The sequence below is a fragment of the Lissotriton vulgaris genome, chromosome 10 (assembly GCF_964263255.1).
Source record: "Lissotriton vulgaris chromosome 10, aLisVul1.2, whole genome shotgun sequence".
Taxonomy (NCBI): domain Eukaryota; kingdom Metazoa; phylum Chordata; class Amphibia; order Caudata; family Salamandridae; genus Lissotriton; species Lissotriton vulgaris.
Genome location: NC_141698.1, coordinates 1083674856 through 1083696960, shown reverse-complemented (window position 1 = coordinate 1083696960; position 22105 = coordinate 1083674856). Strand labels below are relative to the sequence as shown.

Below are 22105 nucleotides of genomic sequence, written 5' to 3'. Positions count from 1 at the left end.
CAGCAGTGCCAAAAAGGGGTGCCAGAGCTCCTCAAACTGATCTACATTTCCAGCCACTGTAAGCGACATCTTCTCCATACCCAGTACCTGCCAAAGCCTGTGTAACCAGCCAGTGATAGAGGGGGCAGTGGGGGTGCGCCAGTGTACAAGGATATTTTGAACCGCTGAGCCTAGCGCGATCGCAATCTGCCTGCCCCTGCGGGACTTCAGCGGGTACATCAAGTCATTGGGGAGGCCTAGCAGGACATATGCCGGGAAGCGCGGGAGTTCGATCTCAAAGTGCCTGTCCACCTCATCCAAGACCTCCTTCCAATAGGCAGACAGCACCGGGCACGCCCAGAGAATGTGCGAGAGAGTACCCTCCTGTCCGCAGCCGCGCCAGCAGCCCTTATCCGTGAGTTTGTGCATTTCGTAGAGCCTCTCCGGGGTGTAATACCAGTAGGTAGACACCTTGGTAAAGGTCTCCGTCAGCCCAGTGTGGTACGCAGAGTGCCTCGCCCGATATGCGATCCTGTCCCACTCCTTGTGACTCAGAGTTCTGCCCAACTCCCTGTGCCAGCGCTCTCTCCCCGGGTTATGGTAATGAAACGGCGGGGGTTGGAGAAATTTATATAAATCGGTGATAAGCTTGGCATCCGAGGTCCGGGTCACCAGCCACCGCTCGTAGGGCGTGATTGGACGGGCAGCGACGTCGCGCACCGGGGGTTGGAGTGCCCAATGGCGGACCTGCATATAACGCATTCTGTCCCCCTCCGTCAGACCAAACTCCTGTCGGAGCTGTTGGAAGGGGAGCACGCCCTCTGGCCCCTAAATCTGAAAGAGCGCCCTGCAACCCGCGCTCACCCAGTGGGAAAAGGCTCCCGGTTCCAGGCCCGGGGTGAAGTCCGGGTTTGCCCTGCAATAGGAGTAAACGGTGATGGGAAAGTAGTGAGCTCGCGGATCTCACACACCGCATCCCACACTCGCAGCGGAACCCGGGTGATAAAAGAGGCGTAGAGATTGGGCGGGCGGTGAGCGCGCTGTAGGAATGGAACCTCCTGGAGGGTACGGCCCGCAACGGCCTGGTCTTGAAAGAGCCAGTGCTTGTCCGACTCCCACATGCTCCATTCCACCAAATACCGGAGTTGCGCCGCCTGAAAGTACTTCCGGAGGTCCGGAACTCCGAGACCCCCTGCCTCAGGGGCAAGCGTGGAAAGGACCCTCTTCATCCGAGGCTTACGGCCTTGCCACACGAAACGGGAGATGTCAGCCTGCGCTTGCTGTATCCAACCCACAGGGGGCTGGAGAGGTAGAGCGCGAAAAAGATACAAGATCTGAGGCAGTACCGTCATCTTCACCGCCGCGATACGGCCCAGCCACGAGAGCAGGCCCTTGCCCCATCGGCCGAGTTCCTCCTTGATCTTTTTGCCCAGGGAAGAATAGTTGGCCTTGACCATTTCAGGCAGCGAAGGTGCCAACAGAATCCCCAGGTATGGCACCACGGAGGAGGACCACTGCATAGGGAAAAGACGCTGGAGGTCCCGCCTGGTGTCCGCGGAGAGTGACACATCCAGGGCAGCCGATTTGGACATGTTCATTTTAAAGCCGGCCACGCGAGCAAAGGCGTTCAGTTCCCGGACGCAGGCGGGGAGCGACCGCCTGGGGTCATCCAGGGTCAGCAGAACATCGTCCGCATATAAGCTAACAGTATGTGTATACTGACCCATCTTCACCCCAATAGCGTCCGGATTGTCGCGAATCCTCTGGGCGAACGGCTCCATGTAGAGGGCGAACAAAAGCGGTGAGAGGGGGCAACCCTGTCTCGTGCCGCGCTCAATGGCAAAGCTACTAGAGCTGTGTCCGTTGACGCGCACCGAAGCCGACGGTCTCTTATAACAATTAAAGACCATGGTGCGGAACTTCTCGCCGATCCCCAGCTTCCCGAGCACCAGCTCAAGGTAAGGCCAATGAACCCTATCAAAGGCCTTCTCCGCATCGACCGACAGTAGCATCCGCTCCCCCGGGACGCGTGAGGCCTTTTCTAGCACGTGCGTCACCCTCTTGGTGTTGTCGACCGTCTGTCTACCAGGTACGAAACCAGCCTGGTCCGCCTCCACCAGGCCCGGCAGGTGCAGTCCCAGTCTGGCCGCCAAGATCCCCGTGTAAAGCTTGAGGTCCACATTCAGAAGCGAAATGGGCCGATACGAGCCGCACAGGGTCTGATCCTTCCCAGGTTTCGGAATAACCGACACCGTCGCCGAGAGAAGGTCCGGTGGGATGGCCCCCGGCTCAGAGAAGGAGTTGAACAAGCGAGCTAGGAGAGGCGCCACAGTGGAGCAGAAGGTCTTGTAAAACAAGGCCGTATAGCCATCCGGACCCGGGGCCTTACCGTGTTTCAGCCGTGCAATAGCGGAGATGACTTCCTTCACATGGATGTCCCTCTCCAGGTGGTCCGCCTGGGCGGGCTCCAGGGCTGGGAGGGTCACTGACTCCAGATAGGCCTCAGCCTCTCCCGGTGGGGAGGGTTCTGCGGCGTACAGCGCCTCGTAAAAGCCACGGAAAGAATCCGCAACCTCCGCGTCACCGGAAACCGGGACCCCATCCGCGCCCACCAGCTCTTTTACTACGTTGCGTTGCTGCGCAGCCCTGAGCCGGTGGGCCAAGAGCTTGCCGCATCTGTCCCCGCCGGTATAGAAGGCATGCCTCAGGCGCAACGCCGCATATTCCGCCCGGTCCAGGTCCAGCGCAGAGAGGAGTTTCCTCGCCGCCTTCAGCTGCCTCCAAACTCGAGGAGCCCCCGTCCGGCGGTGAACCTGTTCAAGTTCCCTGACTTGCGCCGTCAGTTCATCCCTCTTGCATTGCCGTTCTCTGTTCTCCGCCGAGGAGATGGAAATAAATTCCCCTCTGAGGACCGCTTTCAAGGCTGCCCACTGCGTCGCTAGAGACGTGTCGGAGTTGCTATTGTGGACCAGGTACTCCTGAATGACCTCCCCCACTCGCTTCCCCACCGACTTCTTATGGAGAAGCGTGTCCCGAAGCCGCCACATCCCTCTGGAGGGGGGGGCTGCCGGCCAAGCAAAAACTCCGGAAACCGGTGCATGATCGGACAGGGACAAGACCCCAATATCTGCCGCCGTGGCGGCCGAGCGAAGCGGCCCGCTCACCAAGAGATAGTCCAACCGCGAATAAGTGCGGTGCGCGTGAGAAAAATACGAATAATCCCTATCGGTGGGGTGCATAGTGCGCCAGAGGTCATGCAGATCCATCTCTGCAATCTGGTCCTGTACCGCTCGAGAAAGCTCCCCCGTCTGCGGGAAGCGCTGGGCAGACCTATCCAGGGTGGAGTCGAAGACCATATTTAGGTCTCCCCCCCCCAAGACAACATGGCGGTCGGGCGAGGCAGTGACGTCCACCAGCACAGATTCCAGGAACCGATCCTGGTGGTCATTCGGGCTGTACACGGAGCCAACCGTGAAGGCGACACCCCCAAGCCGCATGCGATACACTAGGAGCCTCCCCTTCTGTTCGGCATATTTGTACAATACCTCGCCCCTAAAGGAGCTGGCTAGAAGAATGGCTACACCCGCAGTCTTGGTCGCAGCCGAGGAGAAGAATTGCGTAGGGAACTTGGCAGAACGCAGCCTATGGCAGTCTTTGGGGAGTAAATGAGTTTCCTGCAGGAGGCAAATGTCCGCCCGCGACCCCTCTAACAGGGAGAGGATCGCCCTACGCTTCACAGGGTTATTCAGACCCTTAACATTAAGGGTCACCACTTTCAAGGACGGCATCGCTCCCAAGGAATCAAAGCGCTATGTAGCAAGTGAGGGATCAGTGGAGGGGGCGCGCGGGACAGGGGCGCAGGGAGGGCCATAGCCGGCCTCGCGTGTGCATGGACAATATCGCACGGGACCCCACCCACATCGAACCAACTCCTAAACCCCACCAAAACCAACCCATGGCAACTAGCCAAAACCACAAACAAGAAAAAACACCCCATTGTCTCAGTCCAGCCCAAACGGGCGAGTCTGTAGAAAACAATCAAGTGGACGTCCAGCCACTCACCCCCAACCAGTCCCCCCCCAACCCCCAGCCCCAACCCAGCATCGTAGAAGCTAAGAATCTCTCCCCCCGGAGTGAAGTTAGGCCGTCAAGGCCACGCCGTTAGAGTCAGGCAGGTTCCTGGCCGCAGTTCTCAGGGCCTCCGCCATGTCCGCCCTGATGGTAGGGGAGTCAGGGCGGCTCGCAGTCGCCGACGATTGGCGCCTCCTCGATCTCCGTCGGCCCCGTCTCTCGGGGCGCCTCCACGCGGGTTATTTGTTCTTTTACACTGTTTGTGAGTAGTCGGGTGACGCTCCTCCATCGTAGCAGAAGAGGTGCCGCAGGCAAACATTTTTTTGGTACTTCAGACATGCTGAACTCCAACATCTGAAGGTGCTCTCATATATGGTAATGAAGAAGAAAGCGACTTTGGGGAACTAAAAATGTTTTCCCAGTATCACATAAGAGCATTACAGGTAGGTTGACTAGATAAATCCAGTCACTAGACCTGCTGTCCTGGTAACACTTTAATGATGCTTTTGTGGCCTGAACTAAAGCAGTACATACCTATCCGAAACTCTCGCCCTAGGCGTGCACAAGGCATACAGAAGCAGAAAACAGCAGAGTAACTATCACCTCTGTTTCTATAATGATAGCGCAGCAGCCCAAATCATTCCAGCCTTAGTCCCACCTAACTACTGACATCTAGGATGCCAAGCACCCCTTGATCCATCCTGTTTGATTCCTTCTCATTACTCTGTTCACTCATTACTCTATTCAATCTCCATTAAGTGCCCAGCCTCCCCAGAGTTCCTTTTAGCAGCCCCTACCTTTCAAATTCTGTGCATGTACCAATCCTATATGCTGGCTCCTGTCCCACTTTTGGGCAATATCTCACTTGGCTATAATAAATTCCAGATTTCTCAATATTCTTATGTCATTGCTTCCAAATCCCTAACTGTATCAGGGGCACTTCCACCTCAATGGGAGTGTCCATGGAGGCCTCCAGCCTCTGTACCACTACAGACCAATAAGTCCAAAGTTTGGGGCACATTCCCACATTATAGATTTGTCATATGTTAAAGAGGAATACCTTCTGCTATTCAAATACATGCAGAAGTATTAAAGCAAGATTGGTGATTGCTTTCAAAATAAAATGTACACAAAAAAAGCTACAAAAAAGAAAGTTTTGCTAAACATTTGTGCAACATTTGTGAGAGTCCGCACCGCAGGCACACTGAAGGAGCGCCAAAGGTAAGCCCGTCTGTGCCCATCCACGCCCAGTGCAAGGAATCCTGTTTCTCCCCTCTACCCATCGCTATCCTGCTGCTCTTCATCCCAACTGACACTCGCTGTACTACTGCCACACTGCACCACACAACACGGAAGGAACATTCAGCTGCACATCCATCATATTCTCATGCACTCTCCCACACCCTACACACACTTCTCCTGCACCACCAGCGTCCTATTTGCTCACAATCATACAAACCAGCCACCCGCTCAAACAGACCAAACAAGATGCCACACACTCATGCATGCTGCTTAACTCCTGATTGCTCACCAAATATATGGAGATAAGTAATCTACTGGCAGACCATACTCTGGACCTGTTCTTTCACAGAAACATGGCTAAATCCAACTGCAGCCCTGGACATTGCTTCTGCCTTCTCCACCGGCTACAAGATTGCTTTGCAAGACGATCAGCGCCAGTCTGGATATGAAGCAGTCCTCATATTCAAAGATGCCATCAGCTCCACTGCCTACTAGGACACCCCCAAGAGCAACATGGAACACCTAATTTTTAAGATATACATAACATCCAACTTCTCCCTAGGCGAAACCCTCATATACCACACCAATTTTACCTGTGACATCACAGACTTCATCGCACTTCTCATCTTTAATGCCAGCACCTTCATTCTTTTTAAAATCATAACTTTCATCTTAAAGACCGCACCGACTCAAACTCTACAGCCTCTCTGAAATCACAGAAACCTTGTTCTCACCCAGCACGTTACCAAACCCAACCACAGCCCTGGACATCTATTAGACCCAATTATCTCCTCAATCAGCTACATCAGAGTTGACAAGTCAGCAACAATGACCTGGAAAGGCTGTCAGTTTCATATTACCCATCTGGCTCCCCCACAGCCCTACCACCACTTGACCTGCCGCCGCTGCTGGAAAAGTGTTTCAGAAGAGTAGTGGGCTTCCTCCCTCTTTGAGCACTGGCCCGAGCACACCAGCAACTTGCTGAAAGCCATCAATAACCCCAACAGCTGGATCACTTAATGCGCAGACAATCTGGCTCCCCTCAAGCACAAGTCAATGGTAAGAACCCCCTACAGGCCAGCTGGTACACATGGGGAACTCAGGCTGATGAAACGCCACTACAAGCAACTGGAGCACAAATGAAAGTCCAGTCGAGGTACCACAGATAAAGATATCTTCACATCCACCCTAAGACTCTACCACAAGCAGATATGGCACACCAAGGGCACAGCCATTGCAGATTGTATCAACAACAGTTTGTACAGAAGCAAGGAAATGTTTGCCATCATCAAAGATTTCACCGTGCTGCAAACCAGCAACATCAACTCCTCACAAGACCTTTGCAACAATCTCTCTAAATTCTTCTGTAACAAAATCACCACTAATACAGTAATTTCGACTTTCAACCAAACCCTGTCACCATCGCAATTCAACTTCTCATCATTGCCCATGAACGAACAGTGACTTAGTGGCTTGCCTTCCCCACCTTGGAAATTACTGCTACCAAGACCAGCCTTTCAGAGGGGATGGGTTGCTGGGGAGGGTCAGGCTTCAGCTAACTCTTAACCTCACCCGCCTTTGCCAAAGAACTCCAACTGCTCAGCGAAGCACTAATGCCCATCTTTAATGCCTCCATTAACTCAGCTACTTTCCTGGACACCATGAAACATGCCACCGTCATACCCCTGCTCAAGAAACCCAAACTCTAACCCAGCCACGCTTTCCAATTGTAGACCCATCTCCCTCCTACCATCCCTGGCAATGGTCTTAGAGATACTAATCAACCAATGCCTCATGGACCACCTCAGCAACCATCAGTTCCTTGACCCCACGATGTCCAGTTTTAGGGCCAACCATAGAACAGAAGCAGCCAGTGGCAGCTGGTGACTTTTGAGAGTGGTGGGGCATAAAAGTTCTGGATGAGTGCCCGGTGGCGAGCAAGCGTAGCGAGCCAGCCCAAAGGCCATAAGGAAATTCATGGGCGTTCTTCCCCGAGAAAATATTGAAAAAAGAGGGGGCAAATGGTGCATTTTCAAGCACACTTTGAGACAGCAAGAAGGTTAATACTTGCAATTATGAAAGTGTAGTTATGACATCAATAAAGAGTCTTCATATGATAATTACGTTGGTAGCTGCTTATTTAGTATGTCCACAGAACTTCATAACAGACTTAGAGAAAAAAATGCTGAGCGTTTCACACAGCCGGCTACAAATGTGTATATACATACGTTGTGCAATAAAAGGCATACTTCCATTATTCAGCTCTATCCAGTTATGTATCCCCTAGTGATCAGAGAATCTTAAAGTTAAATGTGTGTTTTATTTTGTATGCACTTTTGTAGTGCTGTTGGATACATAATTTTCCATTCAGAAGCAGACCCGATAATTAAAACATTAAATATGGGGCTATTTCTCTAGGTTCCACTCTCTTGCTTTTTTGTAAGGTTGTAAATAATGCATTTTAATTTGTCCTTCATTCACTTTAATTCTTCATTAACAATCATGGGAGAATGATGAGCAGAATGAGCCCTTCCAGAAATTAAAACCTGCCGTAGTAATTTATTTAGCTAAACTATAATTCCAGCTTCGACACCAGGGGCCATATGTAGGAAAATACTATTTACCGATTCTAAAATACCGAATTTGACCGATTCTGTATTTTAGAATCGGTAAATAGTATGTAGGTATTCATTCGGTAATTTTTACAGAATCAGTAAAATTCGGTAAATACCGATTTTTGTATTTACCGATTTGGTATTCCCCATTCATTCCTATGGGCCTGGAGGCCCATAGGAATGAATGAGAATTACCGATCCGGTAAATACTGAATCGGTAATAGGGGGAAGACTTACAAGGGTGGCAGGGTGTCACATTGACACCCTGTTGCACCCCTGAATAGTGCGTGGGTGCACATGTGGCACACATACATGCCCTAAGGCCATGTATGTCTGCCACATGGCACTTTGGAAAAGCACAAATTTGCTTTTTCACAGGTTTTCAATATTTACCACCAACTTGTAGTTGGTGGTAAATAACGAATCCTTACATGAAAAATGCATTGAGTGCTCCCTACATTAAGGATTCGGGTACTTTACCAAATCAGTATTTAAGAATTCGGTAATTTACATATTCCTTAAATTACGGATTCTGTAAATTACTGAATCCTTAAATTGGGCCCCTACATCTCAAATGCCTAATACCGGTCGGTAACGGGTGAAATTCAGTAATTTCTGCCGTTACCGACCGGTATTGGGCTACCTACATCGGGCCCAAAGTTTTAAAAAACATGTTATGTTGGTGTTATAAGCATGACCATCTATGTAAGTACAATATCGCTATTTTATGTCAAGTCAAGAGATTTATATAGCGCGCTACATACCCATAGGGTCTCAAGGCGCTTGAGGAAGGGTGGGGAATTACTTGTCGAATATCCAAGTTTTAAGTTGCTTTCTGAATGCTAGGTGGTTCTGAGTAAGGCGAAGGTGAGTGGGAAGTGAGTTCCAGGTTTTAGCTGCCAGGTAGGAGAAGGATCTACCTCCCATGGTGGTTTTGTTGATGCGAGGTATAGTGGCAAGGGCTTGGTTGGAGGATCGTAGCTGACGGGAGGGGGTGTAGAAGGACAGTCGTGTGTTGAGGCATTCGGGTCCAAGTTCGTAAAGTGCTTTGTGTGCGTGGGTTAGGAGGCGGAAAGTAATCCTCTTATTTACGGGGAGCCAGTGGAGGTTTTTCAGGTGACCAGAGATGTGTTCTTCACGCGGGATGTCTAGTATGAGCCTGGCTGAAGCGTTCTGGATGCGTTGGAGTTTTTTCTGGAGTTTTGCGGTGGTACCGGCGTATAGGGTGTTTCCGTAGTCCAGGCGGCTCGTGACCAGTGCATGGGTGACCGATTTTCTAGTTTCGGTGGGGATCCAGCAAAATGTTTTTTTGAGCATGCAAAGAATGTTGAAGCAAGATGAAGAAACGGCGTTGACTTGTCTGGTCATCGAGAGTGAGGAGTCCAGGATTACGCCCAGGTTCCGTGCGTGGTCCGTCGGGATGGGTGCTTTCCCAAGGGCCTCTGGCCACCAAGAGTCATCCCAGGCAGAGGGGGAGGTGCCTAAGATGAGGACTTCTGTTTTGTCTGAGTTCAGTTTCAGACGGCTGTGCTTCATCCACTCGGCTACTTCTTTCATTCCTTCGTGTAAGTTGCTTTTGGCGGTGTTAGGGTCTTTGGTGAGTGAGAGGATCAGTTGAGTGTCGTCCGCGTAGGAGATGATGTTGAGATTGTGTTGGCGAGCGATGGTCGCAAGGGGGCTCATGTATACGTTGAAGAGGGTGGGGCTGAGTGACGATCCTTGTGGCACGCCGCAGATGACTTCAGAGGCCTCTGACTTGAATGGTGGGAGGCGGACTCTCTGGGTTCTTCCGGTGAGGAACGAGGTGATCCATTCCAGTGCTTTTCCTTGGATTCCGACGTTTCTGAGGCGCTGTGGAAGGGTGCTATGACAGACTATGTCGAAGGCAGCGGAGAGGTCGAGGAGGATGAGGGCGACGGTGTCTCCATTGTCTAGTAGAGTTCGTATGTCGTCTGTTGCTGCGATAAGTGCGGTCTCAGTGCTGTGTTTGGCTCGGAAGCCGGACTGTGAGGAGTCGAGGGATTTGTTGGTTTTGAGGAAGGTGGTGAGCTGGTTGTTGACAGCTTTCTCGATGACTTTGGCCGGGAATGGAAGGAGCGAGATGGGGCGGTAGTTTTTGAGTTCGGTGGGGTCAGCTGTGAGTTTTTTAAGAAGGGCGCTGAGTTCTGCGTGTTTCCAGCTTTCCGGGAAGGTGGCAGAGTTGAGGGAGCAGTTGATGACATCTCGGAGGTGTGGTGCTATGATGGAGTCTGCTTTGTTGAAGATGTGGTGAGGGCATGGGTCAGTTGGGGATCCTGAGTGGATGGAGTTCATCAGGCGGATGGTGTCCTCAGTGGAGATTAGGTTCCAGTCGTTAAGGATGTTCGGGGGGGTGAAGGTCCTGCAGAAGGTTGGGTGGGTTGGTCTCCGGGTCGGTTGTCAAAGCTTTTGTGGATGTCTGCGATTTTGTTGTGGAAGAAGGAAGCTAGGGAGTTGCAGAGCGCTTGGGAGGGGGTGATGTTGTTCAAAATAACAAAACGGGCATCAGTATGTAACTTATTCCTGTATTACCCCGGTATCTCCAAATATATTTCAATTGTTCGAAAACTTATTATCATAGTTTAGATCTATCAGCCGCCAAATTATTTACTGGTCTAAATTGATATCCCTGCTCTCCGCCGTTAATTCAAGGGATAATGTACTATTCTATTTCTGATTTCCAATTAAGTAAGACTCAAATTATAACCCATAAGTGCATACATCAAGGCCCATAGGCCCATAGGCCCATAGGCCCATAGGCCTATGGGACTTGATGTATGCACTTATGGGTTATAATTTGAGTCTTACTTAATTGGAAATCAGAAATAGAATAGTACATTATCCCTTGAATTAACGGCGGAGAGCAGGGATATCAATTTAGACCAGTAAATAATTTGGCGGCTGATAGATCTAAACTATGATAATACGTTTTCGAACAATTGAAATATATTTGGAAGAGGCTTTTGGCTTATGATACCGGGGTAATACAGGAATAAGTTACATACTGATGCCCGTTTTGTTATTTTGAACATGTTTAATAATGGCGCCCGCACACGAGGAGGCGCCCGCTTATGTTTATCGTAGCAATACGAACATGTTACAAGATGGCGCTCGCTAATATTTATATATACGGACATTCCAAGATGGCGCGGATGCTAGACGCCAGTGCTTGGTAACGTCGGAGGATATTGGACACGCTTCGACTACTCGGAATATAGGTAAATAGTGTAATTCGTAGGCTGGGAGCTTTTGTGGTATACTTGACAATATAACATGAATACTAAAATACAATTTATATTCTGTAGGAGGTCGTGAAACTGGATAGGATTCAAATTTTGGTGAGTGGCGAAGAGCATTAAGTATTATGAGTTCAACCCTTCTGATTACGGGTTATGACCTTAGGCATTATTTTGTCACAGACAGCCGCAAATAGAATTTTGAGAAGATAACGACCCTGTGCCGAGAATGTTACTGTAAGACCGTGGGTAAGTCTATACAGTCTCACATGATTGATTTCGGATGTGTACATATTAAAGCGGTATTATTTGAAGCTTTCTCATCTCCTTTACAGATAGAGTTTATGGATGGATCACGTTGGGGGTTCTTATGTGTATAGACAGACCCCCAACGTAGGTGAGATAATTTTGAAATCCCTATTAATTTTGGGATGTTGTTAATATTTATATGGAGCTTCTTGACTCTTGAGTTGAGGTACATTTATGAACGCAGTATATTGAGGTTGGTGAGTTGTATATACTTATCGCATGGCAATATGATTGAACTGTGCTACATTGATCTCAATTGGGAAATGACATGTACTATTTGCTTTTTGTAGTGTGTGATGAGGATAAGTGAAACTTAAGATATGTTTTCGTAGAACACACCAGACAATAGATACTGGGTAAGTGTTATAGAATTCACTACATTATCTAGCGTTTTCTAGCAGGCATTTTGAGTGTTATATATTTATTTTGATTTCAGTGGATGCAGATAGATGATTGAAGAATTGGACATTGTATGCTAGTGCTGGATTGGATTAGATGAGAATACTAAGGTAAAAATCATATTGGTTGAACAATAACATAGGGGGTGAAGTTTATACTCTTTGTTGGCAAGAAATTTTGTTTGAAACCAAATGTGGACTATTTGGTAATTCTATTGATACTAGAGAGATTGTTAAGGAATATATGATTTGCTTTACGCCTCTGTTTTACAGATTGATTATTGACTTATGCTGGGATGACCCTATTGTAGTGGGAGACAACTGTAAAATTCGGAGGTGATATATTACCCATACCATGACTATTCTCTTGGTTGGGGGTCCTGACTTTTATCACATTTTGGGTGTACATTTAGACTGGAGTGGCTTTACTACTTTCTTTCTCACCTCAAACTTTTCCACTCTGCAGGCTATTATCTTACTTGAAGGTGGTTGGTGCTGTCCCAGCTTTTATAGCCACTAATATGTAATATGTGTAATGATTGTGGGATATGTTTTGTTTGATTACAGCCCTGAAGAAGTAGAGGTATTATAGTGTACACGACGAAACACGTGTTGGCTGTTGTAATCAACCTTGAACATTCTATGAAATAAAACTACAAGGACCTTTTACACTGGAAGTTTGACTTTTGACATTGACTTTGGGAATTTGTACTTACAAATTCAACTCCTGAGGATTAGAGTTACTTGCCAGATATATATTTGAATTATACATGTGAACTGTGGGTGTGTGCTCAGAGGATATTGTATATATTGCCGCTTCCCATGGGAGCCTGTGGTGTAGGATACGCATCATTTCTCTAGAAGCACCATTATATGATTGTAATTTGTTCATAAATTTGTACCCTGATAGTAAGGATTGTGCGCCCATAATTGGTTGGTATCCCCCATTTTTCAGTACATTACTGGAAAATTGAATGACAAATAATAATGCTGAGTGGTGGACGCTATGATGGGCAGCACAAAGCAGCGCTATGAGCAGAGCACGTGAAAGGTATAAAGCGGCGCTACGATTTTAACACAGTGAAAATAAATTACAAAGCAGCGCTGAGGTCAGATCACAATTAAATCACAATGCGGCGCAGTGATATAGTATCAGGAAAGCAAGCACAGAGCAAAGCAGCGTAGGGATAGCGCTACGATACCCAGGAGGACAGAGGGGAGCAACCGGATCTGCACGAGTCAGGACGGTCACAGCTCTCGGACGGGGTGGGGTCGACCTGTTCTGTCAGTGGGAGGCAGGCTCAGCTGGGAGGCGGGAGCGTGTTGGAGGGACGGGCTTGGACGTCAATACCTGAGACCATCTACGTATGCACAACTCCAACAGCCCCCCTTTGTTACATCTGAAACAACCATGTATAGGCACTCTCGCCATGTTAATTTTATTACATTCTCTAGCTGTATTTTTACCTTGTCTGCATTGTACTTGTGGATGATCCTAAACCCACTGGGATGATTATATAATTATGTAAAATGTGTACTATGTTTCTTTCTTACTTCTTTATCATTAAATTCACTTTACTGCTCCTTGCTTTCTTCTTACCATTTTTACTGTCATCTCCTTTTCTTCTCTCCTCTTTTATTACATACGCCACAATATTCATCTTCTTGTTTACTTCACAGCCTCCTCTCCATGGACTCCCCTGGTCCTCCTTGCCTACCAGAAGGTACAGTCAGGGGTCTCCACCCTTCCGCATTCATCGGTTGGACCATTTGGTGCTCACTGTGAAGAGTCTGGAGAAGACAATCAATTTCTACTCCCGAGTCCTTGGCATGGATGTGGTCACCTTCAAGGTAGTGCTGAGTTTCCTTTATAATTGTGGGACACCATTGGGCAATTCCATCTCCTTTTCCTAGGTAGCATCCCAGATTGAATCTTTGGCTAATTAGCTAAAGATTGGATTTGAGAGCCTGGTGGTATAGATACAGACTGATGTCTTACTTTAGAGCTGGCTGGGACCACTGGAGCAGAACCACCTCATTCATGCAGAGATATACTCAATCCACTAGTGCTACGGCTTTTTCAATAACTAGCAACTGCTTGACTAGTAACCCTCCCTTGAAGCGGCTTGACTGTTGGCCCTACTCTTGCAGCTCTCAGACCACGGCCCTTCTCTTTCGACCTCAGGATTGGTGAAGCCACCATACTACTAGCCCACCCTTGAAACTACCTGATTGATGGTTCCCTTCTTGGATCTGCTGGAGTTGTTCATCACCCATTCAACCAAACAACTAACTGGAGTTTGCTCCCTCTTGCTACTCCTAAACCCGTGACCCTTGCTTATAACTACCTGGCCTGTTCCCTCCCCGTGCAACCGTAAACCAGCTTTGACTTTCACCCACTAGTAACATGGCTAGTTTTTCTTCAGCCTCCTCCCATGTGCCCACACCAACCATTATTGACTTTCCGATAGCATAGGAGGGAGCATTGCCACCATGTTTGACACTGATGCTTGAGGTCTGCTGTAGGATTGCTCTCCTTACTAGCTTGACTTTTCTTGGACTTCCTTTATTTATTTTAACCTACTTAGACTATTTTTTCCCCTTTTAGTGTCCTTTACATTATTGTGATCTTGTTTGCAGGGAAACCGGAAGGCGCTGAGTTTCGGAAACCAGAAGTTCAACCTTCATGAGTGTGGGAAAGAGTTTGAGCCAAAAGCTCATCAGCCCACCCCGGGCTCCATCGACCTCTGCCTGATCACACAGACCCCGCTGAGCACAGTCCTGGAGCACCTTGAGGTCTGTGCAATGGGGCAGTGGTTGTTGCTAATTTAATTCACATGTAAAATGCAGGGTTCTACTGGAAAATCTTTGCAGGTCCCTGAGTGAAGCCCCTACAGATTACTGGATAACGTTCTGCTCACGAAGTGTCTACTTGTTTAAGTGACCCGCTTTTATATGTGCTTAATTACTGGGTTGGATGTATAAGAGATTTGTTGGTTAAGTTCCCCTTTCCAATTAGAGCAAGAAAACTCAACTATGACCTATATTTCTTTACTGAAGATTAAATCTAGTATGAGTAAAGGTACCGTGCAAAATTACATGATTATAACATTCAAGTGCACATATACGTTTTTTTTTTTTTAGGTTTTTTTTTTAGTTCATTTTATTTTTCATTCTTATTGACTTTTGTCTGTTTGAGGTCAATACATATTAATCAGTACTTATCATATTAACTTGAAAAAAGTTTTTTTAATTTTTTAGTACAAAGATTGTTACACATTGTTATATAAAGTTTCATACGGCTGTATCAACCCCCAATAAATAAATAAAACTAGTATCAAAACACATTAATTCCTCACAATCGCTCACAGTTATACAAGACACATATACACATTTGGGTATAAGGAACACATGGCTGTAAAACGTGTGCTCAGACCTTTTTGGCTTTGGTCATCGAAATTGTCCATTGAAAACTTTTTACATCTATGCGTTCCTTATACCCAAATGTGTATATGCGTCTTGTATGACTGTGAGCCATTGTGAGGAATGAATGTGTTTTGATACTACATTGTTCACAAACAGACACAAGTTAATAAAAATGAAAAATAAAATGAATTTTAAAAATAAGTACATGTATATGTGCACTTGAATGTAATAATCATGTAATTTTGCACTTGTACCTTAACCCATTCTAGATGTAATCTTCAGTAAAGAAATATAGGTCATAGGGGAGTTTTGTTGCTCTAGTTGTTTGGTTTTCCCCTCTTTCTCCCTGACCTTATACGCCTTTGAGAGGGGTTCCTTTATTTACGAGTAAGTTCCCATTTCCATTCATAGGAATTTATTTTTAATGCACTGATTTCATTTTGTTTGCAGAGATCTTACTTTTCAGCTCTTCACTTCAACCTGGATATTCCTTGTTATGGCAGCTCCTTTTCTTATAACTCTAACTTGTGTACTCTGCACGGCCAGTAAAAGTGGCATGGACTTATATTACACAGCACACTCCACTGCATTTGTTTCATTTGTTGTCCACTCTCGATTCTCTCTTCTTTAAAACCATGTTATAATACCCCCATCTGCTGTTGCCCGCCCCTTCCATCACTTTGCATTTCCTTTTGCCCATGCCCTTCATCATTTCACTTCCTGTTGGTCCTCCTACTCCTATATTGTCTGATAAACACATCATCACCCATAAACCCGGTGGTGTGTAGATTGCCCACTGTGCCTTTCCTTTTGCATCTCCAGTCCATTGCTCACTGGCTCCTCCCAGCCTGCACCTCATTCAGTCCTCTTGCCAGCCGTACATCTGCTCCCCTCGACTCTTCCCTTATTTAACCCTTTCCTCCTCCTTCTCTAATGTTCATGATGGCCACCTTCCTCATTCAAGGTCAATACAAGAAGTCTCATTCATTTCTTCTCATGCCAGAGGTCTCCCTTCTCCAATATACCCGTCTCTTATCATCCTTCCCTTCTGTTACTCTTCTCTGCTCCTGTCCTTTCCCTTTATTACCCCCTCACCCTTAGGACTACTCTCCTCTAAGTTAGCCCTCATTACGTGCTGCCTGTATCCTGTCTTTGTAACTTTTTCTTCTGTTCACACATTCACACCCCGCTCTGCATGCTGAACATATTTTAGATATTGTGAAATTTACCCATTTTAATACATGAGTAGAAATGGACAGGAACTGCACTAGAGCTTTTCCGAAATACGCCGGGAAGTCTTAATGGATAGAACTCTACCTGAACCTGTTGAAATCCAAAAAGAAGCTCTCTGCCTGAAAAATTTAGGAATTCCATGCTCAAAAAATGAAATAGATTTTTGAAAGTATAAGTTTCTCAGAGGAGGTCATGGTTGTAGCAGCTGCTTTCTCCCTAATACCTACTGTCCATTTGTCGCTTACTAAAAGTGCTTCATCCAAAGCGTTGTCTACCCTCTGAACAATGGATATCGCACCGCATTAAGGTGATCCATGTCCATCATCCCTTTCTTAACAACTCTCCATAGTTTAAACTCCAGTCATCACTAAGATAATCAGTAGTTCACTTGTTAAAGTTCATGTTCTGACTGCTGCTAAAAAGCATTGTTTGATGATTTGGACATGACTGATTACAGGCCAGTCGCTGGAACCCACGTTCCAGAAAAAGTAGTGACTTTGCAACTCACTGTACACCTGGCACAACAAGGTGTATTGAGTAAGCTTAAGTCTGGTTTTATGCACGGTGGGAGCCCTGGAACAGTTCTGTTGGACACAAAGTGTATGATACTCTGGGTAGTAGATGGGGGTTTGAAGCACTTTCCCTGCTTTTTAAACCACTTTCTTTGATACCATTGAGCATGTGACCCTTTTTAGGTCGAGCCTAGACATCACTTGCGCTGTCTCTTCAAGACCTGTTGTATATAGTTTGTGGCTTACAGCCCGCCCATTGCCTTTCATTTGTGTATTTCAGTGTCCTTTAAAAATCCTTGCTTCAAAGTGGTTAATCTTTCCCATTTGTCCCTCCATTTTGTTGATTGTTCATTCCCATAGAGCAGCGCCCCAGTACTTGTAGCCTTCCACATGTGTGCATTTAGTCTTGTTCGTGCAACCTATTTTTAGGTCGAACCTCGACAGTGCAAGCTCTGTCTGCAAGAGCTGGTGTATCTCTTTGGTGGGCTTTTGTCACACCCACCAGTTGGTTCTTTCTTGTGCCATTCAGAAATTATGGCTTTCTATTTGTCCATTCCTTTCAATTGTCTCTCTTTTGGGTGCATGTTTCATCTGAGGCGATTTTACCAAGTGATTGCTTTTGTTGACCATCACCGCTTCCTCCAGCACAGCTCCCCTCCTCCCCCCTGGGCGTCGTAGCCTGTTACAGCCTGAAACTGGCTGTGTGTGTGGAAATTTGTTTGGCACAGGGATCATTTTGTTTGGCCATCGCAACGTGCATGATTAACTTTGATAAACAATGCATTTTCCATGCATTTTAACATGAACAACCCCTAAGGGCCTCTTTTGGAGCCACTGGGAGATGAAGTGAATTCCCTAGAATCACAGGAAGTTTGGGCCTTCCGCCAGACTTGAACTGGGTTCCCCAGCTTCAAAGTCTGATGCTCCAGCCGTTCTGCTGAACAACCAAGTGCATGTGTATTCCGGAGCTCTTGTTGACTTGGGCTTCTGCTCTGACAGGTGAGGGTGCCATGACAAGCAACACCGACAAGTGTCTGGAGCCGCAGGAACTGAAAGAGCGGAGTGACCATTCCCTGCCCCAAGAAGTCTACTTGGGGTTCAGCATCCGGGCGCGATTAATGTGGAATTATACAATGGACCCCCTGATATCGTTTGCATTGCAGAAGTGTTCAAAAAGTGTTTATATGATTACACCTGATGTGTTGGGTCACTCAGTGATGCACTTCCGGTCTGCCTCAGTTAATTAAACAATGGCGTCACAGACAGAAGCCGCTACAGAAGCATGGCGCGAAGCCGGTGATACTCCGGTTTCCTCCCCACTAGAAGCACAGTTTATGTTACTGGCAGTGTCTGTCTGAGACATTTCTTTGCTTGAAACAAAAGCTGCCTTGTGCCTGTGAATAAATAACTTCCAAAGTTGTGGATTAGGCAACATGTATGCCGACAGACATTATTTTGAGGCGAATAATTAAATCCCACAATGAGTCCACCGAGGACTTCTTCCTTTGGCTAATTGAGATGATGCTAAAAAAAATGTTGCATTGTCTGCCTCTGAAAGTCCCCTCCCCCAAGGTAAAGCTTGGATGCGCTCCAGGCTCCTCTATGCAGGTTGCATCAGATTAGAAAGACTGCAGTCTGAAAGTGCCCTTCTTTCAGGATCGAGGTATTACATTTTCATATGTTTATCCCATCGGTAAGTTAATGCTTATTTAACTTATTACAAACTTCTGCCTGGAAAGAGAGTGCCTTCTATAGATATGGGAGCACCTTGTAAATCAAGCGTGCTGTGCCATTAAAATGCTGTACTAAATGGGTAGCTAGGATCGAAAAGCAGACCATATATATTAAGTAGAAACTCGAACGATACAGAGATGGTCGAAATGTTAATAATTTTTGTTAGTTTTGCATTCCTGCTCAAAATGATTTTTTTTATCACTTCCATGCTTGTGATTACGAAAATGTAATTCCAGTTTGCAGCTGTCATCAATTTTACATCCGCACAGTTCATATACACATGTTATGCTCACACCACGCAACAATTTGTGATCTCTCCAGCTACCACATTCCAGGCACTGTAAAACAGACCGTGTCTGGAATTAAATTAAGTAGTGTGACTCGTAGGATAACCTGCATGCATGAAACGCTTGAGTTATACTCAGCAAGGCTTTGCTTTCGCTGTCTGATTGTTTGATTTCGGTTTCTTCTGTTCGCCCCTGAACACCCTTGCCGCTAGCTGCTTTTCCAGTCTGTAATTCGGCATTAGGAAGGGACATGTTTAGGGCGTCCCTTCCTAGTACCGAATCTCAGTGGTATATGTGAATGTCTTGTGACCAAAATGTGGTCACAAAACATTTGCATTTTACGGTCTGCTTCAAGTAGGTGGTATCCCATTCGCAAATGGGGAAGGGGTCCCAAGGGACCACTGCCTACTCTTGAAAAAAGAATGCTTTTCATTTTTCTTTTTGAAACATCCCATTTTCCTTTCAGGAAAACAGGTTGCATTAAAAAAAATGCTTTTTAAAAGTAATCACAATAATGGAGGTCTGCTGACCCCAGCAGGCCACCATCCCTGTGATTTTTGTGATTTCCAATGGGGTCGCAAACAGAGACCTACCTCATTAATATGCAACCTACAGGAAATCACAAAATGTGTAAACCACATATTTGTTTATGGATGTTTGTAATTGCCAAATAGCAAAAAACAAAATTAGCTATTTGGTAATTGCAAATGATTACCTGATACATACATCTGGCCCTTAAAGACTTACGTTTTTACAGGGATTACAGAATCCCATGTATTATGGAGATGCCTTGGCATGGACCATTACTGGCACAAGATTGGACTGTTACTGCTTCTTATTTATTGGAACATCCCAGACTGTCTTGAGATGACTCCAGATTGTTCAAAAGAGTAGTAGCATCAAATGGGCAATGAGTATGTCAGCCCAATGCCCCATACACTCCTGCAGGTCCTGATTGCTGATTGGGTGAGACCTCAAACCTTGGTAGTGCTCCATAAAAGTTTCCACCATGTATGCAGCATCCCTTACACTTTCGAGATAAAACCTTACGTCCCAGGAAGGTGCTTGAGGTCAAAGGACCAGGCTTTGATGGTCCCCCACAATTTCAGGTGGACAGAGTTGGGTGGTAAATTGCTTCAAACCCTCTGGGTAAGGTGGTAGAATGACAGTCCTTTGGGATGGGATCCTATACAGAGAATTTCAGGAAGAGTCTAAAAACATTTATTCTAGATTTTGCCTTGGCATGGCTAGTGTTTGTGCCAAGCCCTGGATACTTCCAGGTTTAGGCTAAAAACAAAGTGAGAAAAAAATATTCACAAGGAAGGACTATATTTGAATACTACCTTTCTGTAAATTGTTGGTGTGGTTTGTGTTCCTTTTTTTGGGGGGGTTTATTTTGAATTCTTATCCATGGGATTTGTTTTTGAAAACCCACCAGCAAACACCCTGGTTCTCATAACATAGGTTGCGCCGTTGTCTATGCAGTTTTAACCACGCTTTCCAGATCACGTATACTGATGTGGCCTTGCCGCAATTTTTCACCAACATGTGCATCAACGTTTCACAGACCAGTGCAAAATATAATGTTTGCATTGTTTTGTAGGTGCAAATGTCTTGCCTAATACCACAATAAATGTTTGGCCTTTTTGTAAAGATACGTTTGCTACCCTCTTGGCTTCAGTCCTTTGGGACAAGTGTATTGTTTGCCTCAAAGTTCTTCTATAATTCCTTTTTACCGTGTCCTAGGAAGACTGACTTCTCTCCTGTCAGTGTGTATGTGTCTGTTTCTAGGGGGGATGGGGCTCCTCCTCTGCTCTCTTTCAGGCCTGAGCTCGTCTCTGCAGGATGCTCCATCTATTCTCATTCAACCCTGTTTTCCTTCTCTACATGGTACTTTATTTGTCTGTTCTGGATGTTGGGCTATTTTTACCTATCTGTAAGGTGTTCACAGTGGCATAGGGAAACTCCCCCTCGCTCCTTCCCCCACCCCAGCAGCTTAAGTATGGTCTGCTGAGCTTAAGCATTCATTAGTTGTTTATGGGCCTCTTCTGTCTGCAGACAAAATGCGAGAAAGTGGGACAAATGGAAAAGAAGAAGGAATGGTGAAAGGAAAGAAGGATATTGTTGAATGGTGGAAAAGTAATTGTATGAAAAGATTAAAGTAAAGGGTGGAAGGAACCATTCAAAGGAGGTTCGGGTTTGCTCGCTTTGCATGCCCAATGATGTGTGTTTCAAGTGGGGGTATTTTAATTTTCTGCCCACTCCCTTCGGGGTCTAACCTCTGCCTTCGTTCTCTTTTAGGCTTGCGGGGTGGCAGTGGAAGAAGGCCCGGTGGCACGCACGGGTGCTGTTGGTGGGATCCTGTCCATTTACTTCAGGGATCCAGATCACAACCTGATAGAAATCTCCAACTACAGTGAAGAAAGCAGCGAATAACAAAGGGCAGCCGTACATGGACAGAATAACAAAGAGCAGCCATTCATGAATGCCAGGAACTGCCTTGGTTAGCCCTCCCCCACCCCGAATTGCCAGGTGTTCACTTACTCCTCTCTGCTCTCATCAACTTGATCCAGTATCTTACAAACCCTGCCTAGCCTGACCACCAGCTCTCCTGGACGTCTAAATTGCCAATCCACTGACTATAGAATCGGAGCAAGTCTACTATACCAGTCTGAACTCCATTAATGCTAGTCGTCCTTAGTGGCTTTAGCAGAGCATCTTCATGCATGTTACTCTCAGGGATGGAAAGAAAAAAATAAACATGTTGCCATAAATATCTCTTTCTGTTGATCACTCTTTGGCTAGAAAAATACTGGAAGAAGGAAAAGCCTAGTTTCATCTTTTTTTCTCTACTGCCTGCTGGGCCTGACAGCAGGTGCTGTGACCCAGGAACTCAACTGTAATAAGGTTTTAGAGTTGAGTAGCTATGCTTTATTACATGTGACTAGGTGTGTGACAAGTCACCTTCTATAGATAAATTAAATGCTGTGTTTTGTAGGATCTCATGTATTGTATAGGGGATACAAATCTCCCTCTGTACATTAT

General features: G+C 46.4%; 1 protein-coding gene across 1 annotated transcript in view; it reads left to right on the top strand.

The window, feature by feature from the left end:
* GLOD5 (glyoxalase domain containing 5) overlaps positions 1–21831 on the top strand; it is a 34101-nt gene extending 12270 nt beyond the window's left edge. Inside the window, exons 2-4 of the mRNA XM_086940075.1 lie at positions 13549–13719; positions 14509–14664; positions 21362–21831. Of these exons, the coding sequence (XP_086796201.1) occupies positions 13549–13719; positions 14509–14664; positions 21362–21496 (462 nt within the window). The 3' untranslated portion in view covers positions 21497–21831. The remainder of the gene's footprint in view (positions 1–13548; positions 13720–14508; positions 14665–21361) is intronic.
* The last annotated feature ends 274 nt before the right edge of the window (positions 21832–22105 follow it).